Source organism: Phyllostomus hastatus, unplaced genomic scaffold (assembly GCF_019186645.2).
Source record: "Phyllostomus hastatus isolate PE091 unplaced genomic scaffold, TTU_PhHast_1.1 phas_contig_41, whole genome shotgun sequence".
NCBI lineage: Eukaryota > Metazoa > Chordata > Mammalia > Chiroptera > Phyllostomidae > Phyllostomus > Phyllostomus hastatus.
In genome coordinates, this window is record NW_025333876.1 from 11,536,006 (window position 1) to 11,551,046 (window position 15,041).

The 15,041-nt window shown below is 37.7% G+C and overlaps 2 protein-coding genes across 6 annotated transcripts in view; one reads left to right on the forward strand and one right to left on the reverse strand.

The window, feature by feature from the left end:
• Nucleotides 1-1,514, reverse strand: part of ASPN (asporin) — a 47,137-nt gene extending 45,623 nt beyond the window's left edge. The window contains exon 1 of one of the 2 annotated variants that reach the window (XM_045844927.1): nt 1,282-1,514. In XM_045844927.1, the coding sequence (XP_045700883.1) occupies nt 1,282-1,328 (47 nt within the window). In that variant the 5' untranslated portion in view covers nt 1,329-1,514. The remainder of the gene's footprint in view (nt 1-1,281) is intronic. The other variant, XM_045844926.1, reaches the window with a different exon arrangement.
• Nucleotides 1-15,041, forward strand: part of LOC123822774 (centromere protein P) — a 278,910-nt gene that overhangs the window by 151,569 nt on the left and 112,300 nt on the right. The gene's annotated exons all lie outside the window — the stretch shown is intronic.

Consider the following 15,041-nt stretch of genomic DNA (forward strand, 5'->3'; position numbering starts at 1 on the left):
GCTGGCTGCTTTTCCTTTTATATCAGTTTTGTCCTTCATCAGTTTTTCAGTGCATCTAGCAACATAGCTGCTGTCTTAAAAAGCAAAAATTCCTACCTCTTCATTTTTCTGCTGTTTCCTATAGTGCCTTAAGACTTTTGCTTATAAAAGTAATCTCTCTTGCCTCAAATCCCAGATCAGATATCAAATATTCCTTTTTAATATTTTTTAATAAGCAGTAGTTAGTTGTAATAGAAAATTGCAGTCCTGTCATCTGCCCATCACTATACAATATTGCTAAATATCAAAAACAAACAAGATAAAAAGATACTTTCACATATATGTGCACTTTTGATTTATTTTTATTTCTTTTTTTAAACAGTGATTCTCAGTAGGATTAACTTTAGAAAGTACTTTATTTTGAGAGACATATAGAACCCTAAAGCTTCTTTATGACTTAATTCTACACATGTGGCCACAGTTCATGGCCACCACACATCTGATAGATGAACAAGAAAGAATGCTCTACTCTATTCATATTAGGAGGGAGTAGAATATCAAATACATTCCTTAGTCTTTTAAAATCTGAGATTTAATAAAAATTTTACTTTGGGATGACACAAAGGAAATTTTTGTTTTAAATTCAGACTTTATGGATTTTGTGAAAAGAAGTTCCTAATTTTTTATATTGAATAGAGAGCTAAACACTTGCTGAGCATTACTCTTTCTTGGCATTATATGGCTTCCATTTTAACTGGGCAGTGCCATTTCATTACAGAAGAATAAGAAAGACATTTATCAAGGGGAAATAGGAATATTCAAATGTAAGTGAAATGACATTTGAATATATATATTTAAAAATATATTAGAAAATAATCATAGTTTTACATTTCAAAAGAATTATTTACTGTTTAATTTAATGTATTTGTGATATTCTCCTACTTTCTAATCATTAGTTATTAAGGTAATATTATTTTCCTAAAAGAAGATCCAGATGTTTGCTTAAATGATTTGTTGAGTCAGTGATGTGAACATTGTTGGTGAAGCATAATGACAGGCTTTCATTTAGCTGTAAAAACAGTCACAATTATATTGAAAGTAAATTCATTATATGTAAAACATAAAAAGCTGTATTAACTTCAGATTGATATGTAATTAAGTACTGATTTTTAAAGAAATTATACAGATTAACTTTAAACTTTATCATATAATTTACAAACATTTAACAATACTAATGTGTCTATAATATTAACTATAAAATAATTGTATACTGGCACATGAAAAAAATACATGAAAACATACCTTGTAAGAAGAGAATAAGCCCTCTTGAAAGTAGAATTTTCCACCATGTACTGTTTATCTGTAATGTAAATATTCTCAGGTACTTTTTAAGAAGAAAAGACAAAGTGTTACATTTAAAAGAAAACCCTTCAGCAGAGCCTTGTGTGGCTGTACCCTGGGTGACACTGGAATAAGCTGCTTCTACAGATTAGCCCATGTTAGTACTGAGAAGCAAGATTAAAACTTGTTGCTGCTCATGTGTTTTTCATCACTGTTTGTATTGTAGCCAAGACTTCTAGCTAAACTCTAGACGTCTACTGGAAGATTCTGAAGAAAAAAAGTGTTTAATAATACATGGCAGCTGGCCATTGAAAATACAGTGATAGTCATTCAAGAAATACCTGATTTGAAAAAACACTTCATGAAATTCTTAAATGAATGAATACTGATCAATTATAAACTTAAAAAGTATTTACCTTATATAGACCAACAAAATACTTATCATTCTTAGTAAAGTATATAAACATTATTGAAGTATAAACCCAAACTCCAGAAGTATCGGAGACAGGAGCCATGCTGTTGTTTTCTTCTGGTGACTAAAGCTATTACATAAAGCATGCTTCTCAGTATTTTCTTTCAAAACTTTTAGACCTGCTCTAGGCATGGCAGGGGAGCTGCTGACCAGACCCGATGTAATGCCCCAGGTCTCTCAGCCTATATGCCATGATACAGGCATAGACACCTGAATGCAGGTGACATCTGCTTGGACTTTCCCTTTTCAAGAGAATATTAGCTGTGACCACACAGTTTTTAGGGAGGACTCAGGAGCAGAAAGACACCATTATCTGAGAAGAAAGTCGTTGTTAGCATACCCTTAGCCACTTACTCCTGAGAGAATGCCCAATTCCTACATCAAATGAGACATCGTCCTTCGAGAGAGAACATTTTCCTAAGTCTGGTGAGAAAGACTGACTAATGCTAGGTGATGCCAGTGGGTCTCCGGATTTTCAGATGTTGGGGCCAGCCTCTTTGCAGAGTGTATTTCCAGTCAGCAGGGTTTATTGTTTCCTGACGTAAAGATTCTGACTGTCCTTTCCCGCCTCCCAGAGAAATGGCAGCCACAACCATAGAGAGAGTACTGTGCCTCAAATGGGTGCGTGGCCAGCCCCCACCTAAATAAAATACCCCTCCTTGGAACTCAAGGTGGACAGTCTCCTATCCTGGGCCTGAAAAGCTTCAGGCCTGCAGCACCTGAAAGGTGGCAGTCCTCCTGTTTGGTTAGAACGCTCACATTCTCATTTATTCAGTTATGCTTAGTTCAAAACAAGGTATATGTGTTACCTTGATAAACTGGAACATCTTGAAAGTTGAACTGGATTTTATTAACCTGAGTTTCATCAGAGCAGCAGCTGTAAATGGAAAGCCCTTGGGAAAAATCACATTTGTCCTGCCCAATGTTTTCTTTCATTATTTAACTTTTAATTGAATTATATATTACAAAAATATGAACACATCACATGAACATACCTTTAGAAAAACCTGTGGTTTAGAAAAGTGAGGTTTTTCTAAAAGTATGTTCATATGATGTGGCAAATGTGATTTTTCCCTCACTTTAGAAAAACCTCACAAATAGTGAGGTAGTCTCTCTCCTCTCCTTACTTGTGAGCCCTGAGCTTGTCTTCCTCCAGCATCAATTAATTTTCACAAACTAAACTAAATCTCTGTGCTCCCAGAGCCCTCTACATAATCGCTCTCTCCAGAGGGGACCCTGCCTGTCCTCAATCACTATAGCCTATTTTCTGAACTTCACATAAATGAATCATTCTTACAGTACATTCTCTTTTGTATCTGGCTTTCTTCATTCACCCTTATGTTTTTGAGATCCATCTAAGTCCTTGTGGTTAACAATAATTTATTCATTTTCATTATTGTATGATATTCTGTTAATGAATATGCCACAGATTATATATTTTATATATAGTCAACCTGGTTCATTCCCATTTGTAGCAGAACTATGCACATTCAAACATTCTTTTTTTAAATATATTTTTAATATATTTTACTGATTATGCTATTACAGTTGTCCCATTTTCCCCCCTTCACTCCCCTCCACCCTGTATACCCTCTCCCACCCACATTCCCCCCTTTAGTTCATGTCCATGTGTCATACTTGCAAGTTCTTTAGCTTCTACATTTCCCATACTATCCTTACCCTCCCCCTATTTTCAACCTACAATCTATGCTACTTATTCTCTGTACCTTTTCCCCCTCTCTCCTCCTCCCACTCTCCTGTTGCTAACCCTCCATATGATCTCCATTTCTGTGGTTCTGTTCCTGTTCTAGTTGTTTGCTTAGTTTCTTTTGGTTTTGCTTTAGGTGTGGTTGTTAATAATTGTGTGTTTGCTGTCCTTTTACTATACATGTCTTTTCTTTATCTTCTTTTCTTAGATAAGTCCCTTTAACATTTCCTAAAATAAGGGCTTGGTGATAATGAACTCCTTTAACTTGACCTTATCTGAGAAGCACTTTATCTGCCCTTCCATTCTAAATGAAAGCTTTGCTGGATAGAGTAATCTGGGATATAGGTCCTTGTTTTTCATGACTTGGAATATTTCTTTCCAGCCCCTTCTTGCCTGTAAGGTCCCTTTTGAGAAATCAGCTGACAGTCTGATGGGAACTCCTTTGTAGGTGACTGTCCCCTTATCTCTTGCTGCTTCTACGATTCTCTCCTTCATTTTTACCTTGGCTAATGTAATTATGATGTGCCTTGGTGTGTTTCTTTTTGGGTCCAACTTCTTTGGGGCTCTCTGAGCTTCCTGGATTTCCTGGAAGTCTATTTCCTTTGCCAGAATGGGGAAAGTTCTCCTTTATTATTTGTTCAAATATGTGTTCAATCTGTTGCTTTTCCTCTTCCCCTTCTGGTACCCCTATAATTCGGATGTTGGAATATTTAAAGATGTCCTGGAGGTTCCTAAGCTTCTCCTCATTTTTTTTTGAATTCTTATTTCTTCATTCTTTTCTGCTTGATTGTTTTTTTCTTCCTTCTGGTCCACTCTATTGTTTTGAGTCCCAGTTTCCTTCCTATCACTGTTGGTTCTCCGTGCATCTTCCTTCATCTCTTTTGTGGTAACCTGCATTTGTTCATCTAATTTGGGACCCAAATCAACCAATTCTGTGAGCTTCCTGATCACCAGTGTTTTGAACTGTGCATCTGATAGGTTCGCTATTTCTTGGTCGCTCAAAAGGATGAGTTCTGGAGCACTGATTTGTTCTTCTATTTGAGCCATCGCTCTCTCTTTTTTTTTCCTGGTCTGGTCACTCTTGTTATGGTGAGGGGCAGAGCCTTAGGTGTTCACCGGGGCTGGGCACCCCAGTCACTAGATTGTGACGTTGTTCTTGGGGGCAGGTGGGAACAATGGAGGCAGCCCCACTCTCCTGGGATCTCAGTCCCTTCCCTGGGATCCTGGGCTGCGCACTCTGCCCTGGTCCACAATCACAGCCTCACTGGGTCCTCCACTTGCCGCTTGCAAACTCAGGGTCCACCCTCTGTGCTCCCTGATGGCTTACTCGCTCCTAGTTGCCTTAGGCGCCCAGCTCTCCCCACACTCCGCGTGCTGCGACCCGCGCTCGTCTCCGTCCCTCCTACCGGTCTGGATGAATGGATCTACTTCAACTTCTTGGCTGTCCGACTTCCATTCAGATAAATTCTCTGTCAGTTCTGGGTGTTATTCTGCCTCTAAATTGTTGTCGTTCCAATCTTGGTTGTGCGTGGAGGTATGGTGCGTCCACCTATGCCTCCATCTTGCCGGAAGTCCCAAACATTCTTTATTGTCTGATGCTCATGTATGAATTTTTGTTAGGCTCAAATTGTTGTATTTAAAAACTATGAGGTTAATATTGGAGAATTAGTTTTACTACATCAAATAATACTGCTAGGAATCATAAATAAGCAGCACATTATTACATGGTAAACAAGAAAATAAATTACAAAACTGAAAAAGCAATATTCTTTGTACTACCATTTTATGAACAGAGACATGGATTGCTATAAAAGGAGCTTCAAGACAGATTTCTTGCATGGCTTGATATATTTCAGCCATGTTAAGATAAAAATAAATTGCTTAAGCCAAGCTCATGTATAATCTCTAAGACCCATTCCTGACTACCTCCTACTTTAGAAATGGAGTGGTCCAAACCCTAACAAGTGAGAACTGGAAAATACCTTAGAAATCATCTTGTTCAAATTAAGAATCCCATGAGTAACGATTAGGAATGAATGTGGCCACATTGATGTCTTTCCGAGCTCGGGTACCACTCAGGTGATCCAGTTTTGTGGTGTTCAGCAGCCATTTTTGTGCCTCACCACTTTTTCTGCCCTCACCTTCTCAGTACATTGCAGAGGATTATTAATGGTATCATCTAGTAGTAGCTACAAGGAATCTATTGGTTCATCCTTTCATTCAGTGAATTGTATAAGTGCTATGGAGCAAAGCCAGGTTGGGGGGAAGGGAGTGATCAGTCACTAGAGAAGCTCTGAGGGATGCATGGGAGAGTGCCTTGCAAAGAAATACCTAGTTTAAGAGTGCCCTAGACCATTGAATTCTAGGATATAAGAGATGTATGTTCTTTATACATAACATAAAGGTTGTATATAATAGGCATTCACAAGACTTCTGAAAGGAATGGATGGTTGTGATTTCATGGTTTTGAATGTTCAGGTGTCCCTGATAGTGGACTAGGTTCTGTGGTTTATAATGAATTGCCTTTATACTGTATGTCATGACCCTTGGGCAGTATTTAGCCTACAGATGTGTTTTCTTTGGAGCATATATTATTTCTTAAAAAGCAGGAAATTTTATATTAAATCAACATTTACAGAATATCTTTAAAAATCAATCTGACAAAGTCAGCTCTTAATTCCTGTGCAGTTCCAACAATTGGCTAAGCTCACAGCAACCTCCTTCAAATGGGCTTCTTGTCCCTGGTTTTGGGCTTCTTCTCTACCCTATGTGCTGTTGAGGACTTGCTTCTGTGTCATGGAGGCGGAGGGAGATTTCTCTCTGAAAATAAATTTATGTCATAAATTGTCATCTAAAATGAATTAAGTTTATGAAAATCAAAGGACTTACACAGTTTAGTTTATAATATTGTGTGGGTGTCAAATATTTTTAAATAATGCCTTAAAACTCAATTTGTTTTGAAGAATAGGTGCAAGTAGTGGTTTTGTTTTAAATCAATTTCCCAGTACTTTCCACTGAAAAGAGTTGAAAACAGAGAGTGCATCTAAGTTCCAGATATGCATTTTTAGGGATCATTTCCTACTAGAGGTACCAGGTAAGGGCCAGGAAAGTCTGAGGTGTGCCTGAAACATCTCGTACCAATAGGCATGAAACTGTACAGAAATTACTGTGGATGTGTGAACAGAACATAGAAACCAGTGTGAAGGTAGTTTGAGCATCTTAGAAAGAATAAGGGTGGGAATGAATTGTATAATGGATGAAATGAAAAATCTTTTCTATATAGTAACAGAGGTAAGAGTGTCAAAAGAGTCAGAGCTTCTCCTGTAGAATGCCGACTAATGAGTACAGAAGGAATCTTAGAGTTAAAAAAGCAGTACTGTGAAACCTCGAATATAGTGATTGATTTAGGCAGAGATAATGGAAGATAAAACCGCTAAGTAAAAGATTATTGGATGGCAAAATATTCAAACAGATTAAAAAATCTTACCTTACAGCCCTGGCCAGTGTAGCTCAATTGGTCGGAGTATCATCCTGTATACCAAAATGTTGCAAGTCCAGTCCCTGGTCAGGACACATACCTAGGTTGTGGCAACTGATCTACGTATCTTTCTCACTTTCACATCAATGTTTCTCTCTCCCTCTCTCCACACCCAACCCCCACCCCCCTTCCTCTCTCTCAAATTAGTAAACATATTCTTGGGTAAGAGTTTTTAAAAAAGAGATTCATAGAGAAGATTCATAGGGAAGTGATATGTTATACTATATGCAACTTACATTCCAGTGGAACTGTTCTCTGCAAATACAGTCTAACCTTGGTTCTTGAACATCTTGGTTTTCGAACAATTTTGTTCTCAACCAAGTTGTTCACAGAAAAAATGTCTTCATCGTCTAACAGAACTTTGAGTCTAAATCTCTACCCCTCTCTACCCCTCAACCCTAGTATGCTGATATCTTTATGATTGGTTACGTGTCTCTCAGGCAACAACCACATGAGATTCAGTTTTCAAAGAAATTGCTCCTCGAATAGTTTTCTGGAACAAATTAAGTTTGAGAACCGAGGTTCCATTGTATTATGTGTGGGGGTAGATAGATAGATGATAGATAGATAGATAGATAGATAGATATGGATATAGAAAGAAGGAGATTAAGTGAATGTGAAAAAATATTAATTGGTGAATGTAGATGAAGAGTATATAGATATTCATTGTATTCTTTTAACTTTTCTACGGCCTTAAAAGTGTTTCTAAATAAATGGGGGAATAAATGCTAAGTGAGGGAAATAAGGCCATTTGCCTTAATTTTAACTCTTTGATTTATCCTTAATTCTAGTTAAATATTTACATGTAAAATTTACTTTCAGTTAATTAAGGAGTTACCCAGAAGGCATTTTTAACCTAGGTTACATGAATACCTAGAGGATTTTGGAAAGGTTATATGAAATTTTTGATATACATGCAAAGTGTTTTTATGTGTTTGTTTTTTCTGTATAGAAGGTTCATCATAGTTTTCATCATATCATCAAAGGAGTTAATCCTTCAAATAGTTAATAACTATTGCCCTTTAATAGTTTTACAATTTATAGTGCATTCTGTATTCTGAGTATCAGAATACTAGTTAAATTTGCATATCAGTGCATATTTAAGTTTAGTAATTGTGAGCATAATCTCAACTTACTCAAAACAAATGAATGCTCATCAGATTCTAACTTACAAAAATTTTGCTTTTATCGGCTGATAGTTTAATGTGAGTTTATTTGACCACAGACATTCTGTTTCTTAGGAACACGCAATGACATTTTAATGACATGATGTATTTCTTTTTCAAACTAATATATATTTAGTGCAGTCACATGTCATTTTTAATACAAATTGCTTTCCCTTGTTTGAACTCACATTTTTCACACTTTGTGCAAAGGAAAAATATTCTAGACTATAAGTTTTTATTCATGTTCATGTAGAAAAAGAAAGAACTTTAAAGCAGAACTAGTCATGCTTTTATTTCTTAGTTGTGTGATCACTAAGCTCTGTTTACCAAGTCAAAACATTCACTTCTCTGCAAATAATTGTGTGACAGAACAAATTTCAGCATGGCTTGTTTGTTCCTGCTCAGTATGTTGAAGAAGACACATGAGTAATAGGTTAGAATATGCTGAACTGTTGTTTAAGATACATTGGATTGAATGTGCACTGACAAGTATGTACAGTATTTATGGTATATTTTAGTCTTTCTGGAAAAAAAAATTAAATGCCTGTGGATCTGTTGGATTAGGTTCAGTCACAGGGGCAGTAATGAAATAATTAAACTCCCCAGGAAAAGCATCTGCCCAGAGCATGCTGCACCTGGCTACAAAGCAAGAAAGCCAAGGCTCACTCTATCCCTATACATTCCCATGGGTTATTTTGGAAGTAGGAATTGATCTGCAGAGCAGGTTTATTGACCAAATACTCTTCTAGTTTAGCTGGCTATCTTTATTTCTTAATGTTTTAAAAATCCTCATCTGAATACATGGTTTTATGATTATGGGGAGGGAGGGAAGAAAGGAAAGAGAGAGGCAGAGAGAAAAAGAAGAGAAACATTGATCAGTTACCTCCCAAATGTGCCCCAACTGAGGAATGAAACATGCAAAGTAGGTATTCACCCTGACTGTCAATCAAACACGCAACCTTTTGGTGTACTGGACAACACTCCAATCAACTATGCCACCCGGCCAGGTTTATCTGGCTACCTTAAATACAGTTTTTAACCTGTGTTAGGTGTTGAAAGTAATCACATTTATTATAAGTCAGATTCATTTTTCTTTCTAATCAGGATTTTTTTAAATCTGCATTTTTTCTTTCTAATAATCAGGATTTTTAAAAATCTGTCAATGTCCATGACAGGAAGTAGTTCAGACTCTGTGTCCTAGTTTCACTTTGCATTTATGGAGCCCCTGCTGGAGCACATTTTACTCCGGTTCACCCTGCTCTGTGCGATGGGTTGCTTGGGATCTCAGTGGAGCCTGGCCCTCTGCAGAGAGTGTTTGCTGACCCTGTCTTAGTGTGAAAGGCCCACTTATTTTCCCGCTGTATTTCACAATTTGAGAAATCAGTTTACTTGAGTAATTAATATCTGCCATGATAAGAGGCCTGGTAGCCTTGAGCAAGTCATTGTACCTTTCTGCCTGCTGGTTTCCCAGCACCTGTCAATGAAGTGGACACTCACCTTATCTAACATTCATTCCCTGCCTAGCGGTGTCATGGACATCACCTCATTTAACCTTCCCGGCAACATTGCGAGATAGGTGTTGTTCCCCCCAATTCAATGGATGACTAACTGGAAATCAGAGTCTATCAACCTTGGCCAAGGCCACAGCTAGTAAGGATTCCAATTCAGAACCACAATACTCACTCTTGTTTAGAAGTGGTCAGAAACTACTGACTCTTTTCATGGATACTTTTACTATTTTTTCATTTTAAGCTGACCAGGTATCTGATTTCACATTCAACTATGGACAGAGGAATAGTTGTCATCATCAGTCTGTAAATACTTCTCCTATGAGGAAACTTTCTGTTTTCTAAATAAGGGAAAGTAGTGGAATAGATATCATACAGGGTTTTGCTTGGCCCTTTGAGGTTTCACTTTAACAGCAGAATCTCAGTATTATATTCTTCTATGTCAGCATCTGTGATCCTAGTAATCTATGGTATGTTTAAATGATGGGTTTGGAAAACATAGTCAGTGTTTTAGCATAATGTTGCTATTGTGCAGAACAATGAGTTCATTCCCAAGTATTGACCAGTTGTCAAAACATGACTTAATTGTTTATAAAATATGATCTGTGCTTTCTGATCATACCTGATGGAGGTATTAATAAGAGAAATTATCCCTTAATAATTTTATGACTATATAAATCCTTTTCAGTTCCATTTTTTACTTTCACTTTAGAAATCCTTAAAATTTACAGATTCCTTTTTGTTTTGATGAGGAGCAGTGTTAACATCAACTTCAGCCAACCTATAAATTGATTCTGTTTAAACTAGGGCATCACCAGCCATTTTAGCACCTACTTCATACACAGAATACAGTGACCCAAGAAATTAATCTAAGTTTTACAATCTTTTGGGAGAAACAAGATACAGCAGGTCCTCAAATAATGTCCTTTCATTCAATGTTGTTTTGTTACAATGTTGATGAGATTGTGTAGAAACTTAACTCATTTATATAATTTAGCCTATGATAAAATTGGTTTTGTTATACATAGTTTAAAGTCACAGAACTCGTCAACTGTATTAGTGAGGACTTACTGTCTACCTCCTACCTGTCTATTGCGCAACACCCCACATATACAAAGAAACAATCCGTATAGACCTAACTCATAATATCAGATCTGTCTGTCACCAGAGTGGTGGCACATACACTGAATACCAAGGAGAGAGGGGCACTTCCCCAGGAGCCCGTCTTCTAGGCACAGCTTGTCTTGTGCCCTGGGAACCCTCTGTGAGGCCAGACCACAGCTCAGGTCAGGTGGAAACTTGCAGTGCACTTGGCTGCTTCACTCCCCTTGACATTGGAGGCTGATGACCATTAGAGTCCAGCTCTCCTGTCCTTCTCTTTAAATGCCCCTCAGTAATATCCTTGCCTGTGGATTCCACTCCAGTTGCACACATTTCTGCCTTTCCTACTCCTCCCGTCCTCCTGACTGAAATCCATGGCAACTCCCCAACTTGAGCATAATCAATCTTCCTCAAACTGTGCCTTTCTGTCAGCATCTCAGCATCATCACTGAGACTGAGAGCAGTTCTCTTGAGTTCCCTTCTCTTCTACCCACAGGTATTTCTTTTGAAGTCTCTGTCATACCTGTTTTGTTTTTTCTTTACCTATAAACAACATACCTGTCATCTCTATTTTTTTAATATATTTTATTGATTGTGCTACTGCAGTTGTCCCATTTTTCCGCCTTTATTCCCCTCGGCCCTGCACACTTCCTCCCACCCGAATTCCCCCCCTTTAGTTCATGTCCATGGGTCATACATATAAATTTGATATCTAAATGATAGCTTTTCTGGATTGAGTCATCTTGGATGTAGGTCCTTGCCTTTCATGACTTTGAATACTTCTTTCCAGCCCCTTTTGCCTGCAAGATTTCTTTTGAGAAATCAGCTGATAGTCTAATGGGCACTCCTTTGTCGGTAATTGTCTCCTTTTCTCTTGCTGCTTTTATGACTCCTTATCTTGAATCTTGGGTAATGTAATTAAGATGTGTCTTGGTGTGTTCCTCCCTGGATACAACTTCTTTGGGACTCTCTGAGCTCCCTGGACTTTCTGGGAGTCTATTTCCTTTCCCAGATTGGGGAAGTTCTCCATTATTTTTTCAAATATGTTTTTAATTTCTTGGTCTTCCTCTTCTGGCACTCCTATGTTGTGTCGGATGTTGGAACGTTTAAAGATGTCCTGGAGGTTCCTAAGCCTCTCCTCATTTTTTTGAATTCTTGTTTCTTCATTCTGTTCTGGTTGAATGTTTATTTCTTCCTTCTGCTCCAAACCCTTGAATTGAGTCCCGGTTTCCTTCCCATCACTGTTGGTTCCCTGTACATTTTCCTTTATCTCACTTTTCATAACCTTCATTTTTTCCTCTAATTTGCAACCACATTCAACCCTTTGTGTGAGCATCGCAATTAGCAGTGTTTTGAACTGTGCATCTGATAGATTGCCTATCTCTTCAATGCTTAGTTGTATTTTTTGTGGGGCTTTGATCTCTTCTTTCATTTGGGCCATTTTTTTTGGTCTTGCATGACTGTTATATAGTAAGGGACGGAGCCTTATGTGTTCACTAGGCAGGGCAACCCACTTTGCTGTATTATCTGAGAGGATACAGTGCTGCTTGCTCTGCTCTCTGCCAGTTTTGAGTCACTTTCCCTGCTACCTGTAATCAAATTGGGCCCTCTAGTGCTGATTCCCAGGTGGGTGGGTTTGTGTACATTCTAGGACCCTGTGGGTCTCACTAATGAAGTCTCCTGTGAGGCTGGGAGTTTCTCCTGCTGCTGCCTCAACCCCCACAGGTGTTTTCAGTTAGAGGCTTTGAGGCTTTATTTCCCTGCACTGGAACCCTGGGTTGTGCAGTCTGTCTCACTCCCCATTTTGTCCCTCCTGGTTTATCTGCACACAATTGGGGGACCACCCAGGCCACAAGCTGCCTTGCCTGGAGTCCTCTCCACCCGACTCCTTGTCTCCGCCTCTCCTACCTGTCCGGATGCATGTTTCTTCTTTAACCCCTCGGTTGTTGGACTTCCATACAGTTCTATTTTCTGTCAGTTCTGTTTGCTTTTTATTTTTAAATTTGTTGTTGCCCTTCTTTTGGTTGTGCGAGGAGGCACAGTGTGTCTACCTACGCCTCCATCTTAGCCAGAAGTCCTGTTTCTACTTCTGCTTGTTCCTCCATTCATCTGTGCTGTGTGTGCCCCACGTACTGTTTCAAGATTGTTTCTGTGGTGCATTTTTTCCTTAAACAATTGCTTTCATGGCACATTTCTCCCTTCAGAGTTGACCATAATGCTCTGCATATCTTGTTACAGTAAGTCTGGTATCTCTTGACCTTCTAGGCCCCTCTGGCCTCTTCTTTCCTGCATTGTCTCTTAACCAGTGAACCTTACTCAGCAAGGCACACACCTCTCACTAATCATTCCCTCCCTCTCAACTGATCCCAAACCTATTTCAAGGCTCCAGTCAAGCCTGTTGATTTTTTCTTCTTCAAGCTACGTATGTGCATTATATGATTCAGTGCTAATTATTTCCTATATTATACCACAGGGTTCCTTTGTTACTCCTGATTTAAATTTGTCAAATTAGGAGAACTATTTTGTGTACAGCATACTGTACTATGCTTAACACAATATCTACCAGCAGTAAAAATTTAGGGTTTTATTCTTTAGTTATATAGCTATCATCTGGTTTTACAGAGTTATCTTAAGACAAACATTATAATTTATTAACACTTCCCAGTGAATTTAAAGGTTTATATTACATAGAATTGAACAGTTACTGGGATAGTCACATTCTGTGTGTGAATGGGATAGTCATCCTGACCTCACTGCCCTTAGAAATGTGCATTTGGATCAGAGGACACTGTGCATAGGCACCTTTCAACTAATGTATGGGTGGTGTTTTACATGTCCATTGAAAGCTGTTATTTTTTAAAAAGATATTAGTTTCAGGTATACAGCATAGTGGTTAGACAATCATATACTTTACAAAGTGTTCCCCCGGTATTTCCAATACCCACCTGGCACCATTCATAGTTATTACAATATTATTGACTATATTTCCTATGCTGTGCTTTACATCCCCATGACTGTTTTGTAACTATGAATATGTACTTCTCAATCCCTTCACCTTTTTCACCTAGTCCCTCAACCTCCTCTCCCCTGTGGCAATCATCAGTCTGTTGTGTTGTATGCATCTGTTTCTATTTTTTTGTTGTTGTTCATTTATATTGTTCTTCAGAGTCCACATGTAAATGAAATAATATATTTGTCTTTCTCTATTTTTCTTTCAACATTATACCTTTTAGGTCCATCCATGTTGTAGCAAATGAATTTTATTCTTTTTATGGCCGCACTTAGGTTGCTTCTAGATCTTCCTTGTTGTAAATAATGCTGCAAATGAACATAGGGTATATATATAGTCTTTCAAACTAATGTTTGGGGTTTTTTTGAATATGTACTCAGGAGTTGAATTGCTAAGTCATAAGACAGTTTTATTAATTTTTTCAAGGAAACTCCATACTGTTTTCCACAGTGGCTATACCAGTCTTCATTCCCACCAACAATGCATAAGGGTCCTCCTTTTTCCATGTTCTCACAACACTTGTTTGTTGATATATTGAAGATAGCCATTCTGACAGGTGTGAAATAATATTTCATTGTGGTTTTAATTTGCATTTCTCTGATGATTAGTGATATTGAGAATACTTATATATGTCTATAGGCCATCTGTAGGTACTCTTTGGAGAAGTGTCTGTTGAGGTCCTTTGCCCATTTTTTAGTTGGATTGTTGGGTTTTTGGGTGTTGAATTGTAAGAATTCTTTATAAATTTAAGACATTAACTATTTATCAGTTTTATCACTGGTGAATATATTCTCCAATTCATTGAGTTGTCTTTTCATTTTGTTTATGGTTTTCTTTGCTATGCAAAAACTTTGTATTTTGATGTAATCCCATTTGTTTTTTATTTTCTTTTGTAGTCCTTGCCTGAGGAGATATATTAGAAAAAATATTAATAAGAGAAAGGTCAGAGATTCTAATGCCAGTGTTTTCTTCTACAAGTTTTAATTTTTTGAGTCTTACATTTAAGTTTTAAATCCATTTAGAGTTTATTCTTACATATTACATAAGAAAGTGGTCCAGTTTCACTTTTTTGCATCTATCTGTCTAGTTTTCCCAATACAATTTATTGAACAGACTGCCTTTACCACATTGTATGTTCTTGCTTCAAGAACAGGCCTTTTGCTTCCTTGGTTTTATTGCAATTTTAAATGAGATTGTCTACTTAATTTTTCTTTCTGC